A 27,576-nucleotide genomic window follows, 5' to 3' on the forward strand; every position below is an offset into this window, starting at 1 on the left:
CAATGAGCCATTGTGAGGGTGGCAAATTATCAAGGCGACAATCTAAACAATGGCAGTAAACTTCTACGGATTAACCATAATTAATTTCAGACTGTCTGAAAATGCATTATGGGATGCTTGCGTAGCGCAGTGGCTCGTTGTTAGCAATGAGTCTTTAAGAGACTTCCTTCTTCACGTGTGTTCCTTTCTTTGTTCATATCAGTCTACTAAACACATTTTCTGTTGTTTGCCAAATATTCTCTTCTTTTCTACTTCGTTCTTCAGTTCTTGAACTAAATTCCGATGTAGAGCTAAATAGATGTAAAAGCTAAATTTTCTCCCTCATTTCCGTTTGGGATGTCACAAATTGGTACAAAAGTGAGCAATTATTATACAAGCTGTTTTTACGTAAAATCTCTTCCTGTTTACTTGTTTTATGTGCATTTATAGCACGGATATCGTCATTTCTTGCTACATCAGGCACTTTCAAATCAGTGCATGTACCAGGTATATTAAGGTATATCATTGCTAAATCAAGCATATAAAGTAATTTCTTGCTGAAGCAGAAAGGCACTGATATCGTCATTTCTTGCTTTTTTGATTTTGTAGTTTCGTAGTTAAGTTTGTAAAAGCAATTCTCTTATATTCGTACCAATGTGAGTTATCATTCAAAGCATCGTTTACTCAATTCCTCTGAGCCAAGTTCGTTGTTGATGGTAGTTTTAAGTTTTTCGTTTATGTAGATTGTACTAAGGTTTACTTTATGCGGTTTTCAAGTTTCGGTAAAAAATTGCACCTTAGATTGGTCAAGCATAAAGCCCGTAGTCGTATCGGGCAGAGTGGTCAAACAGTTGTCGATTTATTTCTCAGATTAGACGTGCGAAAATTTGGTAGCTTTGAAATCAACAAATATTTGATCAATAATTTAGTGGGGCCTTTTGATTCACTTAATAATAACTCTTTTGTTCATTTACTTGAAAATAGAGAACTTTTTGCTTTCTTTTAATTTATACAACCCTTTATTTTAAATAAACATGAAATGGATAAAATAGGCATGGTAACACATGCCCTGGGTTTCAGAGCGTCAAGTGGGGCGTTGGGAAATAGGGCGTTGCGAGAGGGTGCGGAGGAGGAGAGAAGAGAAAGAGACGTAGGCAACACGCATGTTGTAACGCACTAACTGCAATGTGTTTTCATTTCATTTCCAATAGGCCGTGTGTAATTATTTCCATTGATCTATAACACTTGAGGTTTTTCTTTATACGGTTATCACACTGCATTTGACTGAGCATTTCTTTGAACTTTGCGTTCAACTATAATTGTCCTTGGTATAAACGTGCCTCTCACTTTTTGCCTTTGAACTAATGTCTTTGCACAATAGCTGTGTGACCTATTTTATATGCAAAAAAAATTTAGTGTTTTATTGTATAAGTATCGTAAATATTTAATTTTTCGTCGAAAAATACAAGTTCGTGATTCACAAGATTTTGTAATGCCGTCTTTATGTCTAGCTTGAAGAAGCTTGAGTTGTCTAGTCAGATGTAAGTCACGATACCGTTTTGTTTTTCAGTCGATATTGGTGACCATGTTGACGTGTTCCCCGTTATAGAAGGTGAGAAGTGTCGCGAAATTTTCCATTTACATTTCATACTAAAATTGACCATTGCTCACTTGTATAAAATCATGCATCGCAATTTTGGATATTGATAACTGAGTAATGCTGAAGGAGATTTGGGTTACGAAACGGGGAATTTTCACTGAGAAGCGATTGTTCAACGCGAGAGGACATTTTTGTCCACATCAGTATATGAATTTCCTTTCATTTGATCGCTCATTTGTACAACTTCAGTATGCCGTAGTTTTGCTTCCATTTTTTGTGCAGTCTTGAAAATTTAACAAGTTGCTGACAAGGCAAAAGATCCTAACCAGACTTATCTCTCAATGTTTTAGGTGTTATTATAGAAAATGGCTCATCTTCACTGCCACAAGGAGGCCAGCTTATTACTGAACATTTATCAAGACTGTTGTCTGAAGGAGGCTATAGGTAAATGGTTACACTCTTCAAAGAAAGGGGAGTTTTTAGATATTTTGTTTCAGATTATGTACAGCTTACGGTGCAAAGCACTACTCCCTGAGTTGTCCAAGTAGCATCAGATGTTACTGCCAGATAACTATAAGCGATGATGTGTACTTATGATTTTCAAGGCTGGGAAAAAGGACATTCTCAGTTAGTTAGTAACAAGTATTCGGTGAAATCTATCAGTTAGAAGATATCTTTGCTTGTTTTCTTGGCTAATGAAACATGAAATGATACATCTTTTTGTTAAAAAGTGATATGTAATCTACAAAAAACAATTATGGAAATTTTCGGAATCTCACCTTGAATGTTTGTTGAACGATTCGTCAGAAAAAGGGATCGCCATTAGTATTTGCTTAATATATACAACTTAAACATGCTTGTGATTCAAAATTTGTAAAACTGAAAGTAATTATCAGAGAACGTGGTCAAATAATGCATGCCAAAATTTAAAAATAAATTTTACTTTCCAGGTTTTTTTCTGAAGTTGAATCGTACATTGTACGGTACATCAAAGAGAAGGTAACGTTGTATTTATTTATTGATATTTTTAAATTTCAACAAAGGAACATTCAACTATCGTAATCGTTTAGAACTTTAAAGTCTTTCTTTGTTTTCTTGGGTTATGATTAATAGCCAGAAAAATACCAATGCAAGCGCCTGCAAATATACAGACATTGTAAACTGCTTCAAAGGACATAGAACCACAACAAAATGCAGTTTATTTTTTGTTAGCATTGCTCCCATTTAGTATGTGCTCTTTCGGTGTTCTATTTTTAATTTTTTTGTTATTCCTCTTATTATTATTTATAAATCAATTATTTTCTTACACCAAGCTTCCTTTAGAGCTAAAAGATTAATCCTAGATAGTTCGTTAAAGTCTAGGAACTAGTAACTGCTTGTGTCGATTGTCAATTAATTAATGTTGAGTTTTACAGACATTTTAAGGCCCATACACAAGTACTACACCCATTTTTTGTAATATCTATATTTTTAGAACCTTAGTTTCATGTTGGTAGGTTTTAGGAAGCTTAGTGTAAGAATGAAAAACTCTATATGCAACAACGATTTTTGTCACATCCTTTGGGAATATCCAAAGTTAAGGTAAAAATTGATTGAGGCCAGAACCACAAGCAATGCTGTAACTTGACCTGTAGTTTAATCTTGGACGTTGGATGGATACGTTTGCTGCCTTCGATATTGGAACTTAAGTGTACCTGAAAGTAGCTCCTAAGCATGGATGTCGGTTCACGACCTTAGGTTTTCTAGGATCAGTACCCAAATGCTAGGACACAAAGTATACACGTCTTAATAACTTTTTGTGACTCTCTCTCTCTCTCCCCCCCTCTCTCTCTCTCTCTCTCTCTCTCTCTCTCTTTCTCTCTCTTTGTCTGCTGCCACAGCTTGCTTTTGAGAACTATTGAAAATGGCACCCAATCACCAGCATTTAATCTCTTTTTTGGAACTTCTGTGTTTTGCAGCAAACTATCTTGTTTGTCTTCGCCTGAACAGTCAGTTTCTACCTCTTCCTGCCCTTTTCTTCCTAAGTGCAGGGGCAATCCTATTCATGTTCAAAAATCACTTTTCATATTTAAAGCTGTAATTGGTTTTATTTGTAGAACAGGACAGTTATAAGTTGACCGTCACCGGATAGTTCTTTGCAATTGACCATTAGTCCAATAACCTTATACCATTAAGCGTTTCCAGAACCCACGCCACCGGGAGGGGCTGGAGGGGCCATGCCCCCTCCCACTATTTTGAGAAGCAAGTTATTTAAAGCTGCAGTAAAAGGGGAAATACCATGGCCCCTTAACTTTGCTAGCCTTGGCCACCCACTTTCAAATTCGTGACGTAGGCCCTGGTTTCACAATTTTCATGGGTGTCATTTTCTTTATAGAGCGCATATGTTTCGCTTGATTGCCAAAGGGAGCTCGAAACAGAACTAAAAGGTCTCGATGTTGATGTTGCAAGATACGATTTACCTGGAAAGCAAAGGTAAGCGCAAAGAAAACTGTGGGAAATGTTTCTCAGAATTTCATTCAAATTCATGAACTTGTTGTAATCCTTGCAGAAAGTTGAATTCCCCATTCAGTGGTGGCGGGTGGTACAAAAAGATTTGGTGTACGAGGAGTCTATCCTTTAGAACCAAAACTATGATTTCCCTGATTAAATGAACCCAAAACGATCATATCTATGAGGTTTGAGGTCGGAGGTGTAAAATTTTGATGCCTCTATTTTTGGTGTAGTGAAAAATTTGACTGTAGGCTTCTGCATGTATTAATATAAGGACACTAACTTTGGTAAGAGAAGTACTCCTTTATAACTAAAAAGTATCACAATGCAGTTGACTGATTGTCATTCTCCCCCCAAAAATCGGTTTTTTAGACTCAAACTTTAAAAAGACCGGGTGTAAGCTCGCTAGATTTAAGGCACTTGATTTGTATTGTGCAAGTGCTGTAGCCCTTTTGGTTTCAGAAAGGGTTCATTTCAACTTGTGTACCTTTTATTTATCCTGTCTGAGCTGTAAATCAATAAAGGTAAAAGAAAAATGGTAGCTATCAAATTTGATACAGTGGAATTAGAAGTGATACAGATAGAAGGGATTAAGAGAATTCATTTTGGTGCGAAAGGATTCTGGTTGGGCATTGAAAGCCCTAAATCATGAAGATTTTCTAACTGTTTGCTAAAAAACTTTTTGGCAATACGTAATTTGGTCTTGTAAACATTAATAATTGATTTTGAAGTTACTATGGAAGATGAATATCATGAAATTATTATACAGTATTAGAAGCGGGTTCTGATTGGAAAATTTTCTTAAATCAATGGTTTACCTTGTTGGCCATCGACGTTTGTTGTGAATGATTCTGTGCCTTTTCTGCATAAAAATAAAGCAAAGGAAACATGTATACAAAGGCTGTTTGACTTCCTTTTTACCCACATTCTCTCAACTATACACATCCTAATAGCACTGTTGGCATATAAGCATGGATTATATTACAATTTCCATTTCAGCAAAGTTAACGTAGGAACAGAAAGATTTCGCTGTGCCGAGGGCCTCTTCGATCCGAATGCCTGGGGAAAGGATTACGAAGGAATTCACAAGCTCGTTGCAAAAGCAATCAAACAATCTGGGATTGATCAAAGAAAAGAGATGTGCAGGTAATTTCCAATGTTTCTAGTAGGCATGTTTGTGATAAAACATCGGCTTTTATACAAAGGCGGAAATTGGTCAAGTATTGATGGGGCAAGCCTATTGTTTGAATAAGATGACGTCACATTTCCCATTGTTTCTGTAAATTTTCACTTAATTTTGCAGTCAAGTACTAAAGCAGTCAATTTTTCTAATTTGGCATTTTTTCTTATTTGTCGCAAGTGCAAAATTGCTAATTTTTCAAAGAAAATCTGATATTCAATTTCCTGATAAAATAGGCCAAAAATCTTTCGCAAACAATGAGCTGTATTTCTTAGATGCAAGGGCTGTAGATGAATCAATGATTCAAAATAAGTAATTTGTTTCTTCTTTTAGGAAAATATTTCTAAGCGGAGGAACAACATTGATTGAAGGTAAGATCACAAGATTTATTAAAAGTTTGATTGACTCGCATAAAATGTAAAAACATTGAGGCAGCATCAATATATATATATTCAGCTGCTGGAAAATTTTGTTTCTTGTAGTGTGTTTTTGTAAAATATAACTTTTAGCATGATTAAATGAAATACAACCACGTTTGATATGTGTCAGGGTATCTCTTTTTGGTGCCCCTTTATCTTTTGTTTTTGGCACAGATAGCACGATAATTGTAACATTTACATAAATGTTAACATCCTACTTTTTTTCTAGGTGCATTAGTTAATGGCCGAATGGCTTGCGACTTTTGCATGAACAAAGTTTTGCTGGTCGGCGGAAGAAGGCCTTAGTTTTTTGTCTCAACCCCCTAAAAACGGTTGGGAGTTTTATTTTTGGCCGTCTTTGCGATTGGCGAACCGAAAACCAAAAAATGATCCAAATGACGAGAGAACGCCACCTTCAGTCTTATGATTGAATATCATCAAATATTCTGAGGACCATCTCACCCTTATTTGCTAGCTGTTTTTGTTTGGTATAACACTGGAACGAATGTTAAATGGGCTTTTCATTTCAGGGCCAAATAACCAGAAATATTGGGTAGTAACGGCGCTGCAGTGAATCTTATATACATGGGCGGTCTGGCATCAAAACCGCAGGGTGGCTAGCAAGCTCAAAGGGCCCGGTTTAGGGCGTGGCAGAAAGTATTAAACCACACCCACTAAAAATTTAGACTTAAAATACAATAAAAGTTGATAATAAAACAATGTTCTAAACAGCAGCAGTATATCGATTTTAATCCGTAAATTCGGACCCAATTGAATCCATGCATTTCTTCTCGTGTAAAAAGTGTTTAAAATCTCATGTAGAGTTTCTTAACAATATAAACCTGGCTGAATAATCTTTCACAGGAAACTTGGGTGCAGCTAAGTGTTATCACACATTTATAAGTTTTTTTGAGGAAAGGGTATGCTGCTACGTGCATGTTGTATTCACGCTTCTTTTGATAAGAACCAGTGAATTTAGGCTCAGGCTGACTGTTCTTAATTTTTGCAAAATCTGAGGCTGAATTTTTCTTAATTTGTTTTTAAATTATTAGGGTGTGAGAGGTGCGATTGCTAGCTTTTTCACTCTAGGGAGGTGTTCAGACATCACTTGTCAACAAAGTGAGTGAGACAACCATCATTTGCCGACAAGTTTGAATATTCACCATAAGGCACCCACACATGGCTAAAAATCCATTTTTTGGGATAAAAAGTTGTTCAACATTGCATTTTACGATATCTCAGCATTAGCTTGTTCTAAATTGGTTCTTAACTTTTGATGCACAGTTGGCAAGCTTCTACCCTTTTGATAGATGGTGTCGATGTCGACTTTGGGGTCTTTTCTCTCTTTGCGAATCCCCACCCTGAAAGGCACAGTTTTCTTCTCTATATGTTTCTTCTCTAAGAGCCTGTTCCTTGAAATCATCTTCTTTTTTCTGGATCTCCATTTGCACTAATTGATGTTTTTATTTGAACGATATGCTGCTGGTAGCAGTGGTGGATTTAAGGGGGAACTAGGGGCAGTTGCCCCTACCTCACCAAGTTGAAGCAAGTCTGGTGTTTCTTTTTCGAAATTGTTTGCCTCTTTTGAAGAATGAGAATCAGGTCTAAAGTTTCTGAGACCTATCCGTTAATCTACTTCAAATTCTACCTCGAAGTTTTCTTGTCCATTCCAACACTCTCCCAATATTAATTTCGTTCCCACAGCGCTATCTCTGACTTTTGCTGTTTTATATTATCATAATATGGATTAAAAATGTGACTTACATCAATTCATAAATAAAATATGGATGTTTTTAGATCAAGCAAAAAATTCGAGAGCGGAAATTGAAGATAGCAATACGCTCATCTGCTTCTCTGCTTGGCATTCTGTTTACGCGTTCGAAATGTTGTGGCTCTGGTACCCAGGGTACAGGTCTGATTGAACACATGACTGAAAAATGGAAACCAGGGTTTGGGTAGTTTGAAGTGTTTGCTTGGGACTTTAATCGCAAAGTAATCAGTCTAGGGTATTAAGTATTTGACATTAAGTTAAAAAATTTCTCAAACGCAGGAAGGGCCCGTAAATTTTCCTACACAGAATAATTGCCGCTTTGCCACCCGGGCCAGACAGCCCCTGCCTATATAGCCAAATAACCAGAATAAATTGCAGCCGAATTTCGAGGTTATAGTACAAAGATTTCCTCTTTACTAACTTCGCTGCATGCAGAAAGGGACTGTCAGGCCTACTATTTTTTAATCAGGGGGTGTAGAGCCCCCCTTGTTGATGCCAAAAATTGGTAAATTTCTACTTTTGCTATTGTTTTTCGTAGCCTTTTGTGCAAGAGCCCTTTTGTTATTTTGATAGCACTACACCACTAATTTTAATATGTTTGGAGTTTTTTTATTTCTCTGATAACAATTTCATTTATTCCAAGGTTTTGCAGAGAGGCTTCAAAAAGAGCTAAAATTTTTGATGCCAGAAGCAGTGAACATTCAGGTTTGTATGATGAGTTTCATCTTAAATTTGATTTAAAATAGTGGCCAACAGGCACAGAATTATTCATTGGCAAATTAGGTTAAAGAAGTTGGCTTGGCTTAAAGTAGGCAGTGGTGCTTGCAGCATCCGGGTTGGGTACTGGGTGTAGACCGATCCTTTTCTATATTAAAAAATGTCAGCTTTTAGGTTATGCTCTTTGGGACAGACCCATAGCCAAGGGGTGGCATGGAGTGGCAATGCCACCCTGGAGCAAGGGGATACCAGCTGTTTGTCAACCCAATAATTTTGTTTCTAAATTCTTTAATGGGAGTTTTTGTTGTTTTCATTGGATTGCCATTAGTGGCAGTGCCAAGAGGAAGTGTGGGGGTAATTACCCTCCCATTTTCATCAAAACAGGGTTCACATATTTCTTCTAGAAATTGATAAAAGAGCATAGTGTAGGGCAAATCATATTTTCACCTAAAAATATTCACCTGATACAAAGCACTTAAACGAGGCAAAAGGGCATGGCCATACTGGTCACACCCATCACCCTCCCACTTTGCAGTAGCTGGGGCCGCCACTGATTTCCATGACAATTTGAGTCAAGCTGATACTGACGAAAAGAAAAGTCTTTTTTGGGGTCTCTTATTATCCATGAAGGACTTAAGATTGTGCCTGGCTGTCAAAAACTTTCTCTGGAATATCGAAATGGGAATATTAGATGACATGTTCAGGACTAATTCAGCTTTTTGTGCAGCAGGTTACTTATCAAGAGCTTTCAAATAGTTATTTAAAGACAGAAAAAGAAGTATGCACGAGTCTTAGAGACTCAACAGTCTCTTTAAGCATTTTCAAAAAAGAACCACACCAAGAACTGCAATTTAAAGATATTATGCCAATTTTGTTCTCCCTTTTTTTCTTCTTGGATGTTTGCCACCTCCTTATTTTAAACACATTTTCTACTTTCAAAAGGTACATGCTGCAGATAACCGAGCAAATGCTGCCTTCCTTGGTGCAAATATCATCTCAGAACAGCCAACCTTCAGCCAAAATATTGTCACAAAAGAGGACTGGCATGATTATGGGGCAGACATTTTTAGAAGGATGACACAAAATTGAGGCAAGACTTTTGTTGTTGAGATGTTTACAAAGGAATTCAAACAATCCTTTGGCATGAATCCTATGAAGCCACTGGGAATAAGGTATCTAGGGTTTGATAAAGTATGTTTTTCGCTAAAAAAAGGCATCCATATATTATATTTAAATGGTAAATGTTTTCTCAAGTGGAACAGCAGAGTAAACTTTTATGAATTAATGCGGCACAAACAGGCATTCTCGACATGATATAGATTTCAGTTTTAATTCATACATAGAATTTTGGAAGAGTTATCAGCTCAGCTAGATGGCTATTTCATTTAACAGCACCCAAAAAAGAAATGTTCCTACGTCTTCTTTAATAGAGATATAAACCCGAATACATTGTTATTGCAATTACATGATTGATACCTTCTACCCTTCTTAACAGCAACCTTCCCTGTTTAGAGACACATGCACCTTAATCAGGCCTTGCTCTAAGCAAAATGAGGGTACACCATGAATTTGCTTGTAAGAAAATTAAGACACTCTTTTTCAAATTGCTTAATATTATTGCTTTGAGAGTACCTTTGGGAGGGGTGCAAAATGTTGCAAAAAACAGTAGCAAAAACGTTTTTGAATGCTCATAAAATGGCCTTCCATGGCTTTTTTAAGGTGCACTTTAAGCATTTATGCTTGATGGAGCACCATTCCAGGCAAGGACTGGTTTTAATCTTCTTGATGCAAATTTCTTGATGGAGCTGTTACAAAAACTGGAACTGAAACTCCACTATAACTCAAAAAATGACATAAGATTTCATGGACCAAGACTTCAATTAATTAACTGTACTGAACTTCAAGTAAACCTTAGGTCAATAACTGCACTGAACTTCAGGACAGTCTTTTATTTCAAGTGTTCATGTGATGATGCATTCAACCGAGTCAAATCATTCAACCAGTATATAGTATTGCACATGGAAAATTCTTCAGGATTGTTACCGACATTGCTGCATTCCTTCTTAAATTTCCCTACAAAACACTTTAAAGGATACAACCTTCTCCATCTGAAACAAGGCTCTTGTCAATTACAGGGCACCATGTTTCTTTATTCATGTGTTGTCGAGTTTTAAACTTTTAAGCCATTAAGAAGTGAAACTTTTTAATCTTTTCATGAAATGACTTTTGTGTAAAAATTGCATAATGCATACCTTGCTAGAAAAGGGTGCATGTACCCTTATTCTTTCATTCTTTTTAACTTTTTTCTTTGAAAAGTCTTTAATATTCCCTATAATACCACAGCCAATCTTTTCCATATTCCTTTCTAAAAAATTGGGGTGTCTTATCAATAAATATAATTCAATATTTCATACAGATTGGCAATTTTATTCCTTCTTTATTATGTGTTTTATGGATTTGTTATATTTCTTATATTTTTTATTCCAATTTTTGGATTTTATATGGATGTTTTAGCTCCTCAGTAACAAAGAAGATTGAATTTGACTGTATTTTTTATTCCCGTAATTTTAAAAAGTGTCTAGCAGGTCCTTTTTACTAAGCTCAGAAATATGCCTGCATTTTTACCATTTTATGAAGGCAGAATGTCATATGCCCCAAACACTCAACTCATTTCTAGTTTTCTTGTTGTGCAGTACTTATTGCTGATGAATAACAGGATTTAGTTATCAAAGTTTTCAACAATTATAAATAACTTTCCAATTTGCTCAAAGCTGATTTATTCAATCAGTTTAGGTAAGATAGGCATGTATAGGTATATATTTTACTGCTATTAAATATGGGAGCTTTAAGTATAATAATATGTTTTGCCTGTTATTATCATTTGTTTATTGATGTTTGTTGCTATTTTGCATGATATATCATTATATATAGAAATAATTTATGTATGAGTAAGGAATATAATGCTTTTAACAGTTCCTAGTTTTTTGTGTAAAGTATCATACTGACATCCTGAACCTGTTTTGTAATATTGTCTTTGTAGGTTCTGACTTTCTTTGTTCTTTGTTTGCTTTGTTGCTTAAGTTTGATAACCTTATAAATAGAAGCCTGAAGAAAATTGCCATGCAGTCTTGCAACATACAAATAAACAACATTACTGGATTTCAATATCACTCTAAACTTCATTGTACAGCTTTTTCAAACTTAGATCAGGATTAGACACTATACTTTTAGTCTAGATAACAATTTTCTGGATACCATATTTTTTCTGGATACCATATTGTAGATTTTGTGAAGATGTTTGGAATCTTATTAGGGATTTGGCTCTACAAAAATCGATTTGAGTGAAACTTTTTACCCTCAATCCTTTATTGCAGTCAGATTTCTTATAAAATTTTTAACTTTAAACATTAAATCAATGAATTTTACTAAAATGTACATGAGAATGGTGGCACTTTCCATATTTCTAAACCAGTAGTATTCCTTTGAACAGGAAGCAAGATCTTACCATTGATGTCGATCATGTAAAATGTTTGTTTTCTAAGGCCAATCTTGTCAAAAGAGATTGCTATAGTTGACAGTTGACTTTGTGTATTAAATACATGGCACTTCAAAGCTGCATAAAGCTGCCAAGATATGCCAAGAAGACTTGAAAAATGCTTGCTAATGATTAACATTGTTACTATTTTCTCCAGCAGGTTGTCAAAATAACAGGCTAAATCATGTGTACTTGTCATTTCAAATCTAGAAGTACTATAAAATCAAAACTATTTCCCTTTGCTAAAAGCTAAAAAAGTAAATGTCTTTAAATCTTACTATTTCTCTGTATTTACAAATTTATTTTATGTAGAAGTAAAGGGTAAGTAAGTCATTAACTGCATCATTGACTTTTGGAAAAGTATCACTTTCCATCATTTTCTCTAACACAGAAATTATATTTCTTTCCATCAAAAGTTCTTGGCCATAGTCATGTAATCTAAGAACCATTTCAATGAACTGTACTGCCAAATGTTTTAGCTCAATATTGTCACTTTGAAGACACTTTATAAAGAACTCAAGAACATTTAGGCTGGCCACAGCCTTGATGCATGAACCTCCATATGATGATAATGCACAGAGACATTTCACTGCCTAGAAAAATAAACAAATGTATTGGACCAGCTGAAATCAGATCCTTATTATCATCATCATCATAACCATCAATCTAATAACAATATGATGAATCATTACCATAAAGTTTACTGGAGTTAATTTTAATGAATCAAAGTGTATATTTCTAAGAATGAGTAAACAACTGCAATCTTTTTTGGGCATGCAAGAAATTTAATAGATCAGTTATCCATCTTTTACTCAAAACTGTTGGAAGGAAAGAATGTATTTTGATATCCATTTAAATTGTGAGATATTTGCAGGGATGTTGCCACAGGTTGTCCACCCCAGTTTTTCTAGATGTTAATATTTTAAAAAACCCCTGTTTGGAAACATCCTGCGTGAGAAAGTTGCTTTTCGAAAAATACAAAATATGGGTAAAGATAAAATAATCAGTGCCACAGTATTCAGTAGCCTTAAATGCCAGCCTTGGATATAAATTCACATACCTGTAGCTGAATGTTTTCACCATAGTTCAGGCATCTGCTCAAATGCATGATAATACCATTGTCGACTGCATCTAATGCCATTTCTTCTCTTATTGACATTATGTTTGATAAAACCCAAAGGGATTCTTTCACAATATGTGTGTGGTTGCAACTAACCAACTGTGTCAATGCCTTGAAGAGATTTCCGCTTTCAAATGACTTGATGATTGCAGGTTCAGATACAACAGCTGCACAGTTTCCTGCAATATGTAATATGAAAAAGAATTTTTCACATAAAACATAATCAGTTAGTCAATGACAATAACTAGTATAGACTTTTAAAACATTGGAGATATCTGCTGCTGCTATGTGTGCCTGGTAAGATTTTAAGGTAAGATTGAGATTATCTGATTTTTCATTTTATGTTTATAAAAATTTTAATAGTCACGTGGTTAACTTCCTTTTGTATTGCCAATTATTTCTAATATCAGACATGCTACTTTTTTCATCATGAGAAGAGACACAGCTTAAAATTTTTAATATCATTCATACCAAGTAATCTCACAAAAGCTGTCACTCCATTCAAGTTCTCTTTTATTGCATTGCATATGTGTTGAAGCTTATTGATGACTATGTCAAGGAGCCCAAATTCAACAAGGCTCCTTGTGTGAGTCTCGTTAGGTGCAATGTATACTAGCAACCATGCAATGTTCTCATGTACTTTTTGTATATCAGGCCTTTTCAAACATTTGACAAGCAGCTCTCCAATCCCCATTGTATGGAGCTCGGCTATAATGTCACCTGACCCAGCAGCCAACTGCATTGCAGCAAAGCAAGCAGATTCTATAACTGCGGCAGATTGTACCTGAATGAACAAACAACAGGTAATGGCTTCATATAACAAATATACTTAAAACAAGACAAAACTAAAAGAAAACCTGTTTATTTTCAAACATAAAATAAACTGAGTTTTAAAAAGCTTAATGATAAAAGGTTCCCTTGAATTAATTCAGCATAGGAACAGACTTTTTAGGTGCTGTCGTGGAACAGACAATCAAATGTGCTGTTGAAGAAGACTATTGACTAGCCAGTTCCATCCAATCAAATAAAAATGTGTCCTCCATTTCAGTTCTTATTTATGTTTCCAATAACTTGGTTTCCTGGTGTTAAGGAATAGAAACATGTCCAGTGGGGAAGCCCTTGTGATGTTTTCCTTCTGGGCGATTACACTCTTTTTTTTATAAGAGCAATTTTATAAGACCACGAGCCTCAAAACTGGTCAAAAGTTAAGAACAAATTAAGAACAAGCTGAGGCTGAGCTTCTGCAAAATGCAATTTTGAACAACGTTTTTTCTGAAAATCAAGGATTTTTAGCGATGTGTGGGTGCTTTTTCGTCGAATATTCAAATTTGTCAGCTAATTAAGGCTGTCTCACTCACTTTGTTGGCAAATGAGGCCTGAACAACTCCTTAGAGTGAAAAAGCAAGCAATATCACTGCTTAATTTAAGAACAAATTAAGAACAATCCAGCCTCAGATTTTCAAAAAAATTAAGAACAGTCAGCCAGAACCAAAATTTATTGGCTCTTATAAAAAGAGAGTAATAGTTAAAGGAGAGTGTGATTAAAGGAGGTTAATACTTTCTACAAAGTTAAGGGATAATAGGGCAGATGTCAGTTTTTTATTTGGTCATCATTATTTCTACAAGGGTTGTCAGTGTATTCAGTTTGTCATTTTAAAGCAGGCACAGTGTCAATCCTAGAGCATCTGAAATTACCAAAAACTACATGTAAGGTTACAAAATAATTGTATTCAGCAATTCTGATCTAAGTTCTGAGCCAGGTACACTTAAGGTTGCTGATCATGCTTCCTTCATTAATGGATAGCCCATTTTGAGCCACTGTGCGCTGAGCTGGGATTTTGAGAGCTGCAAGTTTTTAACAATACAACAACAAATAAATCAGTACGAAATGGACAATGGTTACTATGGCTTTGCAGATATTTGGCAAGACAAGCAAAGCACAAATTCATACGGACCCTGAATAACTCAACAAGTGGTTTTAAGATGCCTTGCGTTTTCAGCAAATCTCTAAGCTGCTGCCCATCAGCTGCTAAATTGCCTAAAGCAGTGGCACATAAATCTTGTTTTAAAGCATCTGAGCTGGACAAGTAAGCGATTAAATACGGTGCACACATTTTTGCTATTGTTTCTCCTTTTCCATGATCCGCTGATGTTACATTCGTGATACAATAACACGCGTATATTTGAAGTTTGCTGTCTTTTCCCGTCAGATAACTAACCAATGTCCAAAGAGAATTTTCCTCCTCTAAAAAAATGTTCACGTGCGCGGGAAGGAAGATAAACGCCTTAGTCAGACCTTTAAGTATATCTTCAGTTTTATCTGACTTTTTCTTCAGTGACTTTGTAAGCGTCCTGACGTCTTCAGCTGTAAAAATCTCATCTCCGTTATGCTCAATGTCATCGCCATAATGAAGTTTCGTCCTTTTCAAGAACAGGTGGTTGAAAAGCTTATTCCGCCTATCGTATTGAGCTTCGTTACGAGCATTTTCTCTAATCGTTTCGATGCCACCATGTTTCTTTATGTTGGTTCTTAGGTTTTTTGACATTTTCATTAAAACGTTATTCATTTAATAGTTGACTGTTCGTAAACTTTTAAACCTTTTCGCCATCTTTCCCGCTTGAGAATCAAATTTTACAGAAACGAGGTAAAATACACCACAGCAGCAATTAATTTTGAAGCAAGAGTTAAATGATATCATAATCAAGAGCTTCTCAAAGAAATAGTTTTAAATAGAAACTAGAGCAAATCGTAATATGGAATTATCTAGCTAGATCACTAATATAAAGTTTTTTCGAAGGGGTTTAAGAAATAACACAGAATTTTTCAACCAGCATTCACATTTTTTCTTACATCAAAAAGAGGCTATGGTCACCTGACCAATTTTAAAAACCAGCGCTTAACTAAAATAACGGATTATCAAATTGTCAACATTGTCGTCATTTCTGCCTTGGAAAAGAACTGGAAATGGAAGGTTTGTACGATAAAGAATGATTTGAATATTCTTTAACTTTTCCTTCCTTTATTTTCATAGGTGAGGTCACCAATTTTGATGAGAATTTGAGTTCTATTTTTGCTGTGCGATATTCGCTGGCCTCACCAAACTAAAAGCCAAAAAAATGAATATCACCTATGTATGTGATGAAATCTCTTTACTTCGTGGTCGTATATAGCTTAAAGCATAAAAAAATTAAAAATGATTTCTGAATATTCACCTAATATGTCGTGTTTTGGTGTCATTTTTCAAACTCTAGGGCCTACATGAAACGGTTTAACGTGAGATAGCAATTATGATAGGGGTCACACGAAAGACACGAGCCAATACACGATAACTCGTAATTAGTTTTTTTGGCTACCAGTTTTTCACCGAATCAGACTACTTTGCTATTTAATTTTTTCATATTAAATTTTACATAATTTCATTGGATATTCTGACGTTTTATGCTCTGAGGAGTGTCAGACCCAGTGTGGAATCCATGTAGCTTACGCCGGATAAACTAACGAATCCATGTAGACTAACGATTTCTCATTGTCGTGAGTTTCACATTTATTCCACCCTGGTGTCAGACGAAAAAGGTTTACGCAATATGTTGTTAAATTTTTGCTTTTTTCAAAGCCATTTTCACATACTAGATATAGAAAATGCACTATTTTGCAAGCTGTTACAGGCTAAGGAAAAAGGAAAAACATTCGGGTATTTTCTTTTGTTATGCTTCACACGTGGCTAAAAGAAAAGGCTGCTGAACCTCGTGGAGTGAAATGCACTAAAGACTTTATTGTTTGTTCATAATGAAAATTTCTTAAAATTCTTTTGTCTTGTTGATGGTAGAGCTTGAAATAAACGAGAAAACTACTTCAACTTTCTTCTTGGTTGAAAATTTCATTATCTTTTACAGCCATCGTATCCAAAAACTTTCATTCCATTTCTGCTCATTTTTCTAGATTGTTGGTTGGAAAATGAGAAATTTGACTTTGATATTCCATTATCACCTCTTTTTGGGTAAGTTGTGACACTAACTCAATTTCTCAGTCAACAGTTAATCATTCATGCATTGCGGAGCATTAAGGGAAGTGGGGGTTTAGAAAATCTAGGGGTTAAAATCCAAATAAAAAGAGACTTTACTGGTGGTTCATTGATAAAAACATTTTTTTAAAAAAGTGGGTTCCATGGTGCCTGTCAGAAGCTGACTGGCATTCAAATCAATCCTTGCAAGAAGAGGCGCTCAAGCTCGATCGAACACCTCCACATGCACCTAGAAAGTTATAGGAGCTTGATCAATGGATCACCTAGCTTGTTTATGTTGTCTGAAAGTTAAATTCAAAAAACAAAATTTTGTTGTTGATGATATTTGATGATGCTCAATCGAGCGCCTAGAAAGTTGAAGGTGTTCAGATTGTCAAGCACCTGGTTTTTGCTCCTCAAAATGCCTGATTCAAATAAATGTCAGTTGGTGACTGAAATTCATAAGGTTACCTGGTGCCTTTTAATATTTGGTGCTTTTTTAATGCAAGTTAATGATATTATTTGCTATTCACACTGCTACTACCAGCAGTTAAAGATCAACTTGCATAAAGTTGCCTGATGATCATACGGAATAGCTGCCTGGTGATCACATAAAGCATGAACTCAGAGTTGCTACCTATAACTGTTCTTTTTGATTGACCAAAACATGTACAGCTTGGCCTATAGGGCATCAAACACTTTATGATAGACTGATAAAACAGTAAAATTTCCATTGCATTTTGTAGAGATGGACCTGATGAAAAGGAGGTTGGCAATAATGATGAGAACATTGATGAGGATAGTGATGATGAGATATTTTTTGGCCCTGTTGGTCACTTAGAGAGGTGTGCGGCTGCAGTTGTGCAGAAGAATACAGTTGAGCCAGTGAAACCTTTAGAGCCTAAAGAACAAGTGATGTTGTTGCAAGAATGTGCTAAAGTGTCTGCCATGCTCAAGTATAAGCCACTAACAAGTTTTAATAGCAGTAGTCCAGTTGCTGTTGTACCACCTTTTAAAAGAAACTCTTCAGGCATCAACCTCCTATCTCTGAAATCAGCAAGAGAAAAAATGTCAAACAAAGAGAATATTGAAAACTTTGGAAACCTTAGTGTATCAAAAGATACTTCCAAGATAGAAGATAAACCAAAACTTCATGTTCCTGAAAAGTTAAAGAACTCTTTGAATGAAACTCAATCAAAAGAGAAAAAGCCTATCAGAAGACTCTCCTGTGAAAGTGGCATTGCAAGAAGGTCAAGCTCAAGGATTGCTCTACCAGTGGTAAGGCTGTTGGTGCTTTTTAGAATTACACAAAATTTGATAACTGCATCATGCTATGGCAATCAGGCAAACCTTTAGTCCATTGGTATTATCAATATACTTGTTCCAATTCACAAAAATATGAAAGCATTCAGTAGGCACACAATATGCTTTCACTTAAAAGCACTGTGTCCTGACTAATTTTACTGGCTGATTAAATTCCCATTGGTTAGACTTAACAATGTAACCTATTGTTACTGAGCCAATCTGGGAATCTTCAATGGATTGTAAACATCCTATTCTTAAATCTGGATGGTTGACTGGCAGAACACACTGTCTTTAAAGGCAATGGACAGATACTAAAGGGCTTTAGCCACCTTTCAACCAAATATTGACCAATCAGTGAGTGTGATTCCACTCACATGCTCATTGATTAGCTAATATTGATTGAAAAATGTAAACAATATTGATAGTTAGTTAGCAATAGTTGGTGACTGAAGCCACTTTATATCTGTTGATTGCCTTTAACATGCTAATCAAGAACTTGTTTCCTTTCATCAGCAAATATTGAATTTGTTTCACTTCCCCAGCATAAAATATTTTCAAAGAGAACTGTTTGAAAATTCCATATGAAATCAACACACAGAAGAAAACCATGTTTTCAGATATCAATTAGCAAAACCAAAACATAGCCAATAGAGTTGGGGCTATTACGATAACTTCATAAAGTCATGTTGCATCATTCAGTGTTAACCCATTTGAAATTTCAGTTTATATCATTGCTTTCATAATTTCAAGGCAACTGGGATTCCCAAAATGCAGCCAAAAGGCTTAAAACCAACCGGAGTCCCTTTGTTAAAACCTGGACTGCTTCAAGCAAAAGCCAGACCACGAACAACTGCCACACAAGAATCAAAGCTAAAACCAATGAAAGCCACTGGCTTAGAGACAAAAAGCGTTTCGTGTCTCGAGGCATCAAACTCAAAAGCTAAGGTTAATGAAAGAACAAAATCTGTAAGTGGGGCTTTGCCTTCTCGATTATTCACAACACCAAAGAAAGCTGGTGAGCATCGACGGTCGCTGAGCAGCACAACTGAAAGACAAACACCACGAAGACAATCGAACTTGAATTCTTCCATTTCAAAGCTACCATTCACGAAGCCAAGTCATAACAGCACTCCTATACGACCTGTTTCAGCGCAAACTCCCAACTCTAGGAGAAGCATAGGACAAGGAATTCCCCGTCCCAAGAGTAGGCTTTCGGTTTCTGGTATTTTAAAACCCAGTCAAGATAAAAGCCTTATTTCTGCGCCTCGAGCAAAGTTTTCTGAAACTCCAAAAAGTATAGCGAAGTCAAGGAAAAGCATTTCAAAAGACGAAATTAGAAAAAGCGAAAAAGAAGCAACTTTGCTAAACGGTGAGTTGCAAGTGTTAACATGAAATCATTGCATCTCTCTTTTCAAGATATGTTGTCAATTATTCATTGTTTTTGTTCAATTCTATCTATTCCAATTTACTACTAAAATGTTCGATTGGCAAAATAGAGTATTTATAACCAACTTGCAATATGGCTTCTTTTAACAATCCTTATTAACAGGCATTATACTCTTTTTTTTATAAGAAACAGTAAATTTAAGTACAGGCTGACTGTTCTTAATTTTTTCGAAAATCTGAGGCTAGATTGTTCTTAATTGGTTCTTAATTTAATAGGGTGTAAGCAGTGCGAGTGCTAGCTTTTTAACTCTAAGGTGGTGTTCAGGCCTTATTTGCCAACAAAGTGAGTGAGACAGCCTTAATTTGCTGACAAATTTGAATATTCACCGAGAAAACACCCATACATCGCTAAAACTCCTCGATTTTGAGAAAAAACGTTGTTCAAAATTGCATTTTGCAAACTCAGCCTCAGCTTGTTCTTAATTTGTTCTTAACTTTTGACCAGTTTTGAGGCTCGTGTTCTTATAAAATTGTTCTTATAGAAAAAAGAGTGTATCTGCAGTCGGTTCCCTTCTCTTGTCGAAATAACATTCACATCTATCGACCTTTAATCATTCAGTAGATTTATTTTTCACTTGGAGTATTCCTTTCTGTCCTTATCCAGTTTCCATCTTTGTTTTCACAGAGAAGAGTCCGTCCAAGGAAGCTCTTATCAGCATGCCATCACCGATCTCAAATAAAACCAAAAAACCTTTGCCTGGTGAGTGCCTTCTTTGATTTCACTGATATTATTCATGCTGTCTAAACAACCAAAAAAGTAAACCTTGTCTTGTCTGCTTAGCGGAGGACCCACAATGCTTGCCAAAAGTCTTGACGCACCAGCAACATCTCTGCCTTTCACAATAGCAGTTCCACTCTCCCATTTCAAACAATTTTGGATCATTATCCGTAGAAATGTACTTACTATTCGAATGTAACTTCTAATTTTGAAAGTAGGATGTTAGGAAGTACAATTCCGACATTATTTGGAGAACATGAGCAACTCAACTATTTTATAGGCAGGAATTAAAAATAGATAGGCAATTGACTGAACTGCTTTGGTGCTCCAAGCACTTTTGGCAAGTATTTGGCTTAGCCCGGATAAAGAGACTTTTTAAGATCCCATTTGCGTAAGTTAAGTTGCCAATTAGGAATTTATTCCGCAATTTCTTATGTTGGATTTTATCATGAACCACCACATTGCACTCTATTCTGTTTCTTTGTAGATGATGTTCCTACACCAGTTGTTGATTACTTCAGCAACGAGGAAAAGCCGGAACAAAACTCGTTCAAGACTGACCTTCTGGTACCGGAGGTGTCTATGGTTCAAAGAAGCCCACTTCTCAAACTCGACTCCCCCGTCGCTGAAAATCCGTTTTGTGATCCTTTTGCGACCGGCAGCACGCCCCCGGTTGCCCCACTCAGTGCGGGAATTTTAGAGCCAGAGCAGGTTGAGACGAACTTGATTCAGTTTTAAGGTGCTAGTATGAACATTAGGCCTCCAAAGAGAAATTTTAATTAGTTTTTAGATGTTGTAAGATAGTATGTAATATTTTATATTGTATGTGTTAACTGCTGGTTGGGGATGTAGTCAAAGTAAGAGAATAGTTTATGGAAAGATCACCTTATATTTGCTCCCGAAATTTTTATTTATGCCCATTCCAAATTCACCTCGCGCTGTTTTTAAAAAGTGCTTTTGCAGACCTAAATGATATTTGCTTGACCCTAGAATATCGGTTGATATTTTTATTGTCAGAAAAGACAACAAGATTTCTGGATAAATTGCCAAACAAATTAATATAAATTTAACAATATGATACGGCCTTTAAATTCCGGATTACGGAATCGCTTTCCAGATTTGCGCCCATTAAATCTGAGCCCTGAATCGCTCGAAACACTTCGTCTAGCTATTTTGCAAAAAGAGGATAGTGTCTGAATCTTGATATTTGACGCTTTTGTACAATCGTCAAAATTGAAGGCTTGTCTGTTCTTTTGACAACAAAGGCGAAAACCCGGGTAATCATTAAATGATAAGAATGTCGAAAATTAGAGGGGGGTTTCGCTTAGTACTCGCCCCTGAATCAACCACTCAGTAAACATAAGTTTCTAGGAATCAAAAATCTTGTTTACGTTAACGATTGTGGGGAGCGCCACGCCCTGTTCTTTCCACAAAACCTCTAAGAAGCTACATCCCACCCACTGACTTTGTAATGAAACATAATGCAATAAGAACGAAATAAGTATTCAGCTTAAGAAAACATTAGGTATTCGGATTTTATGGTTTGATTCTTGGTTGATAAACATTTGAATTCCCTCGATTCTCTGGTATATTGCTTCTTTTTTTCTATATTCCAATTAAATTTACAATTAACTTATTTCAAGACGATGCCATAGGCAGCATGGAAGTAGATTGCAACCCTCTTGAGCAACAACATTAAGTATAAAAAGATTTCAAACTAATATCACATCTACATGTTGCAAATCACATACAACAAAGAACACTTGTATTTAACAATATTGAAAATAAAATTTCACATACACAAAATAAATGTAAGAAAAGAAAGATTACAATTAAAAATAAAAGTTTACATTTACAAAACAAATGTAAGAAAAGAAAAATTGCAAAAGAGAGAGTAATTTTGATGACAGTTTATTTAAACCTTCTGAGGTCTAAATATCTATCAATTTTAACACGATAATTTTTGTATTTGAACTTAAAGATAGCTGTTTCTCATCCTTAACCCTCAAATTGTTTATATCTTCATCAAAACTTTGGTTCCTCTCTAGAGCAAAAGGATTCTTCTCTCCAACACGACTCCAGGCGATTCTAAAGTCCCAATTCCGTTCTCCATTAGAATATTATCATCTCAAATTTGGGGTGGTGTTCCTCTGTGCTTCTTTGACAAATTCAAAATCAGCGTAATTTGCCTCATCAACAACTGCAACCTTACAAAGTCTCTTCTAGGTCTTTCTCATTAAGTTTACCTGTTTCTACCAAGTTTTTGTCAACTTTGGAACATTCTCGGTTGTAAAATTTGGAACGATCTCTCTTCCTGCTTCTCACTTTCTTTTTACGTTAACCTGTCTTTATTCAAGACTTTTCGTTCTTACCGCCCTTTCTTTCTGACCTCTCCCTCTTTCCCATTGCCAGGGCTTTGCTTTAAGCTTCCGGGCCTTACCCTGGCACGACTCTGTAGACCTGCTCAAAAACATATTGGTCAATTTCGGACAACAACTGGTACGCACTTTGTCATTTTTGGAATAAATCAGTAACCTTGATGAATGGTTATAGAAGTTTACAGGCATGTAAAAGTTCTTCGAAGTATTTTTGTTGAGAAATGTTTGTCCAGTTTCTGATTCACGAAGCTGTTTGAGAGATAGTTATCAAAAGAGTTTTTAAATGTGACGCAATAAAAATCTCTTTTAGAATTTATGCATTTGTCTGTATAACCTTAAAGAAAACCATTAAATACCCAATTAATATATCTGTTAATGAGTGAGATATTGTCAATGAAAGAGTTGAGACTTTAAAAAGGATTACTGTTTTTTTGGTTGCTGCATAAACTTTCGGTAGTCCATAAAGTTAAGAATCGAGACCAAACTACAGTGAGTTGATGACGAAAGAGTAGCTATGCTCATGTGGCCAAATTTCTGCCAATTTATAACACTTCTAGCTGATTTTCTGCACTTAGAGATATTTCTTAATCAGATCATTTGCTCCTAATTTAAAAATTCTAAAGATATACTATTATTGCGCCATCACTTAAGAACTTTTTTAACGGGAAATAGAGAGTAGGCACTTGCGCTAGATAGAAAATTTCTAATTTTTCGCGCTTAGCCTAACCTCCACCCCAGTCCACAAATGCTGCCGCAGGCTAGTTTAATCCCCCTTTCCACCACTGTCTGCATAGTATAAAATTTTCACACGGCTATCTGCTATCGCTGGCATGAAAACTGTTCAGTGTTTTTAATCTCGTAGTTCCTAAAGTTGGACTCAACAGTTCTGATTATAAACAAGTATGTTACCTTGTGAACATGCTTTTTGTTTTGCTATGTTTACTAGCTTATCTATCGTGAATAATACTGCTAAAGATCAATTGTCTGAGTATTTACAAATGGTCTGAAATAAAGTTGTTTCTGTTTACTGGACATAAAGCAATACCTCATGAAATTACACGACGTTACTACTTGGCACGGAATAACGACAGGTATTTTTTTAATCTTTGCTTTTAGTTCTTTGGGCATGAACTCTTCCCCTTGCTTTCTAGAATTAAATTTTATGATTTAGAGTTAAATTTATATTTATTTTGCTTGAAACAGGGCTGTCAAAACAAGTTTGGCTCGACTGTCCGCAGACAACTATTTCTCATGGTCGTAGATTCATTTCTATAACAAATTTTTGAGTTGAAGATAACATATCCCGTTCTTTTCGTACACTGGATTATCACCAATTTTCGATAATGCTGTAAGTATTTTTACCTTTAAGGGGTGTACTGTTGAGACTGCATCATTTCAATTTTGTTACATCGAAGAATTTTTTTAACAATTTAGGATGGGATAGATCATTCTAAATTATACTTACTCCCTATTATTGCTCTTTTCCTTCCTCTAAAACCCTGAAAGCCTAATCCCATCTTTTTGAAAATCACCTTTTTATCAGTCTTAAAATATCCTTCTAGACCAATTGCTTTCAGCTTGAACAAGCAATTTAGTCAGGAATCAACTAAATAAGAAGTAGATTAAGCGGGTGGAGTCCCGAATCCGTTATTAGCTGAATGCAATGATATGACGACGTAATTCCAAAGTGAATTTCCAGATGAAACACTCAGAAATGTAATTCTTGGAATAAGGAAACAACACATGCATTAAGAAGCATGTCTCTCCAGTCATTCTGCTCGTATGACTGTTCTCCCACGGCTCTGTTTGCTTAAGACTCCGTCTGTTAAAACTGACTTATCTGTTTTAGCAATGTTATGAATCCTTATAGGGCAAGTCAGCAGAATACGTAGTCAGTTGCAGACGGTCGAGACCAACCATTATTGTCTGCAGAAAATCTAACAGCAGTTAATTAGAAGTGAACAGAATAACGAATGACTAATAGAATAGCTAGCTCACTTCATCAAATAATATAGCAGACTGTATTAAAAATTCTAAGTTTTTCTAGTCTTGCAGTTTTTTGCTGAGTTTTGTAGGCAGACGTTAAATGTGAGAAATGCAACAATTTTTTTGACAGGATAAAATATGATTGCTTTTATTTTTAAAATTCCAAGTGGCTTTGGAAAAAGCAAAGATTTCACAACATAATAAAAGCTTTCCACCTACCATTTCTCAGAGTATAAAACATCAGAATGAGGGTCCGAAAGAACACGATGGAAAATATATACCCAGTGGTGGATCGAAATAGGCCAATCAGGAAAACACAAGCACATGACCGGCATAGTTGTCCAATCCGTGCTGTGTGCCTATAGAAAAATTACCACTGAGGTCCAGAAGGGTACGAACTCCTTCTGTCTACACAATAGCAGCTTTTTCGTTTGTATGTAGATCGATGCCAAAACTGCTAGATGGAAAGACGACCGGGTTCTGCCAATTATCTGAAACATGTCGCCATTATAGAGTTTTGAACAATCTTTGTTGTCTAGAAGTGTTGTCTGATGGCAGAATCACTAGTTTTTGCTGTGTTGCTAGAACTACAAGATCGAGGAGGCTGTTCTCTTTGAGGGGCAGTTTTATTTCTTATGTTGGAAGGACCATGTTGTTTTATCCTATTCCCCAATCTTTGGGCTGTGCGTCCTACGTAGCCAGAATCACACTGGCACGTAAACGAATCACAGGGGTGGTAGAGACGCAATTCATTTTGAATGGATGGAAGGGGTCTACTAATACTGAAAACGTTACGAGGATTGACAGCAAGAAAACATTTTGTGGTGGCCTGTTAAATCTCACTTTCAAATCGCAAGGAAGTTTTACCAATCTATGAAATCGTCTAGAAATGGCAAGGAATCATTTTCTCTCTTTTCAAACGTAAACTGAAGGGTCGGGTGAAGGGCATTAAGGCATTTGAGAAAAACATCACACCTAGCTTTTGTTTTGAAGATGGCATGTGTGTCGTCCATATATTGAAAATGGACACCTGGCATTTGGTCGCAGTCGAACAAACGCTCTTCATGGAAGCCCAAAACGATATTGGCCAAGGCAGGTTCCAAAGTGCTACACAAAACGTTACCATCCCTTTTTTGCACATTTCACTGTTAAAGCTGAACTGAACGAGTCGCACTTCTATCCGTTCAATGAATTCTTCCTCTGGGAATGGTGGGCTATCAAGCTCGCTCCGGTACAAAGCGTTGGCACATATTTTGATGGTCTCAGTCAAAGGGACATTTGTGAGAAGACTACTAATGTCGAAAGAACACACAAAAGATGTTTCGTTTTTGATGTTCAAGTTTTGCATGAAATCGGCAAACGTGAAAGAATTCTTGATGCAAAGTTTTGAACATTTTTTAAGAACAAGGTCACAAGAGAAAGCCACTTAGCCAGTTCGTGTTGTGCTGAGCCAATTATAGACAGGACGGTTCTAAGGGGAACATTCGGCTTGTGTATTGTAGGGAGGCAATTCTATTGTGGTCGTGGTGCCCGTGGGTCATATCCTATCATAAAATTCTGTGGTCAACACTTTTGAGTTGACCAGTTGCAACAGACGTTTTTGGAATATTCGCTATAGTTTGGCCATTTTGTCCTGTGTTTCAACATCGCCCAATTTGGCAAGTATGAAAGTCATTTTCTTATCCAACGTCAACTTTGCTTATCAAGACTATCAAAGAGGAAAAATTCTGTTAAAACTAATTGCAATGATGGTTGTTCTGAAAATACCTGATGTCTATTCGTGCAAGAAACCATTGGAATATTGAGCTGCACTGTCAGCTACGGTTCTGTATGAAAATATATAAAAGGCGTTGACCAGATCATCCAAAGCAAATCTTAGAAAACATATCTAGATTTGCAAATAAATTTACACTAATCTACACTCGTTGGTTTTCAATAAGCTTAGTCGAATTCGAAAGGTATGGTGATTATTTTTACGAAAACAATTTCCATTTAGGCCAATGCCTTTGATAGTAGCGGACAGGGGCCTAGGAAATTTTAGGACGACTTCTGCCAAGAAAAATAATATCATATATTAGCGTCATTAATGTATGCTGCAAAAACCTGAAGTAAAAAGTTTAGATGTACGACAATTATTAATTAAGATAAAATATGATGACAAATATGTCAAACAATAAGTTTGCGCAGGAACTTCGTGTTTTTATAGCTGCAAAGTCAGATAAAATGTTATCATCGATCGGAATCGCGTCCATTACATCATTCTTGATGCTAGAAGAGACAGGCTAATCAATTGGGTCTGACCTATAATTCATCACAAGTAAATCTTTATGCGTTTCAAAACACTGGAAAATCTCTCGTCGCTGCAGTTTGTCATTATAAGAGACAGAAACGTTTTCAACATTTTTACCATATTTTGGAACAGAATTCGAAAGTATCATTTTAAGCTTGATTTTTTCGACAAAATTTCTAAAAGTTACTGGTTCACTTACATGCAAAGTAGGATGTTCTTCTGGTCATTAAAAATGACCAGGCCACAGAAGAAAAATACAACTAAACATTTTTAAACGATGAAAATATGCTTGATCCCTTACAACAACACAAACTTTTCTAATGAATTGCTTCGAAAAAATGTAAATCTGCATGTATGTGATACAACAGAGAACATTAAGTCCAACTTGAGCGTTTAAACTAATTCATTCAAAATGTTTTTGTCATCTCAGTCGTCTTGATAGTGGATGTTTCAACATTTTCATAGAATGTTAATTCGTTTCGAAAACGTCTTTCCAACAAATAATTTATCCAATATATGAAGATGAAATAAATGAATGTATTGTAGATGTAAAGATAAAGTTTTACATCGAATTCATCACCTACCCAAATTTTTAAGGGAACTAATTTTTGCAAGTACTTATTTTTGTAGATTTCTTGGCT

The 27,576-nt window shown here is 35.8% G+C and overlaps 4 protein-coding genes across 6 annotated transcripts in view; 3 read left to right on the plus strand and 1 right to left on the minus strand.

Annotated features, from left to right (window-relative positions):
- Positions 1–11,203, plus strand: part of LOC135692644 (uncharacterized) — a 38,899-nt gene extending 27,696 nt beyond the window's left edge. The window contains exons 21-28 of the mRNA XM_065210844.2: positions 1,550–1,591; positions 1,930–2,023; positions 2,530–2,578; positions 3,954–4,051; positions 5,069–5,215; positions 5,583–5,620; positions 8,083–8,144; positions 9,099–11,203. Of these exons, the coding sequence (XP_065066916.2) occupies positions 1,550–1,591; positions 1,930–2,023; positions 2,530–2,578; positions 3,954–4,051; positions 5,069–5,215; positions 5,583–5,620; positions 8,083–8,144; positions 9,099–9,245 (677 nt within the window). The 3' untranslated portion in view covers positions 9,246–11,203. The remainder of the gene's footprint in view (positions 1–1,549; positions 1,592–1,929; positions 2,024–2,529; positions 2,579–3,953; positions 4,052–5,068; positions 5,216–5,582; positions 5,621–8,082; positions 8,145–9,098) is intronic.
- Positions 11,204–11,873: 670 nt separating this feature from the next.
- LOC135692650 (uncharacterized) lies at positions 11,874–26,478 on the minus strand. 2 transcript variants are annotated; one of them, XM_065210861.2, is made up of 4 exons: positions 26,413–26,478; positions 13,283–13,595; positions 12,752–12,990; positions 11,874–12,284 (listed from the first exon to the last, which is right to left on the minus strand). In XM_065210861.2, the coding sequence occupies exons 1-4, from the start codon at positions 26,437–26,439 to the stop codon at positions 11,991–11,993; spliced, it is 873 nt and encodes a 290-aa protein (XP_065066933.2). In that variant the 5' UTR covers positions 26,440–26,478; the 3' UTR covers positions 11,874–11,990. The 2 variants fall into 2 exon arrangements, with proteins under 2 accessions (XP_065066933.2, XP_065066932.2); XM_065210860.2 differs by lacking the exon at positions 26,413–26,478 and adding an exon at positions 14,767–15,458.
- LOC135692649 (uncharacterized) lies at positions 15,690–21,860 on the plus strand. The gene is made up of 6 exons (XM_065210859.2): positions 15,690–15,783; positions 16,752–16,809; positions 17,559–18,090; positions 18,868–19,486; positions 20,189–20,263; positions 20,769–21,860. Exons 1-6 carry the CDS (start codon positions 15,777–15,779, stop codon positions 21,017–21,019), a joined length of 1,542 nt encoding a protein of 513 aa, XP_065066931.2. The 5' UTR covers positions 15,690–15,776; the 3' UTR covers positions 21,020–21,860.
- The window catches only part of LOC135692655 (calcium/calmodulin-dependent protein kinase type 1D), a 35,475-nt gene continuing 31,391 nt past the window's right edge, over positions 23,493–27,576 (plus strand). The window contains exon 1 of one of the 2 annotated variants that reach the window (XM_065210872.2): positions 23,493–23,750. Coding sequence is in view for 1 of the 2 variants with exons in the window: in XM_089112656.1 (XP_088968782.1) it covers positions 24,003–24,007 (5 nt within the window). In the remaining variant the exon portion in view is untranslated. Of the gene's footprint in view, positions 23,751–23,834; positions 24,008–27,576 lie in introns of those variants that run through there. The other variant, XM_089112656.1, reaches the window with a different exon arrangement.

The sequence above is a fragment of the Rhopilema esculentum genome, chromosome 3 (assembly GCF_057945365.1).
Source record: "Rhopilema esculentum isolate cy_ngs chromosome 3, ASM5794536v1, whole genome shotgun sequence".
NCBI classification, from domain to species: Eukaryota; Metazoa; Cnidaria; class Scyphozoa; order Rhizostomeae; family Rhizostomatidae; genus Rhopilema; species Rhopilema esculentum.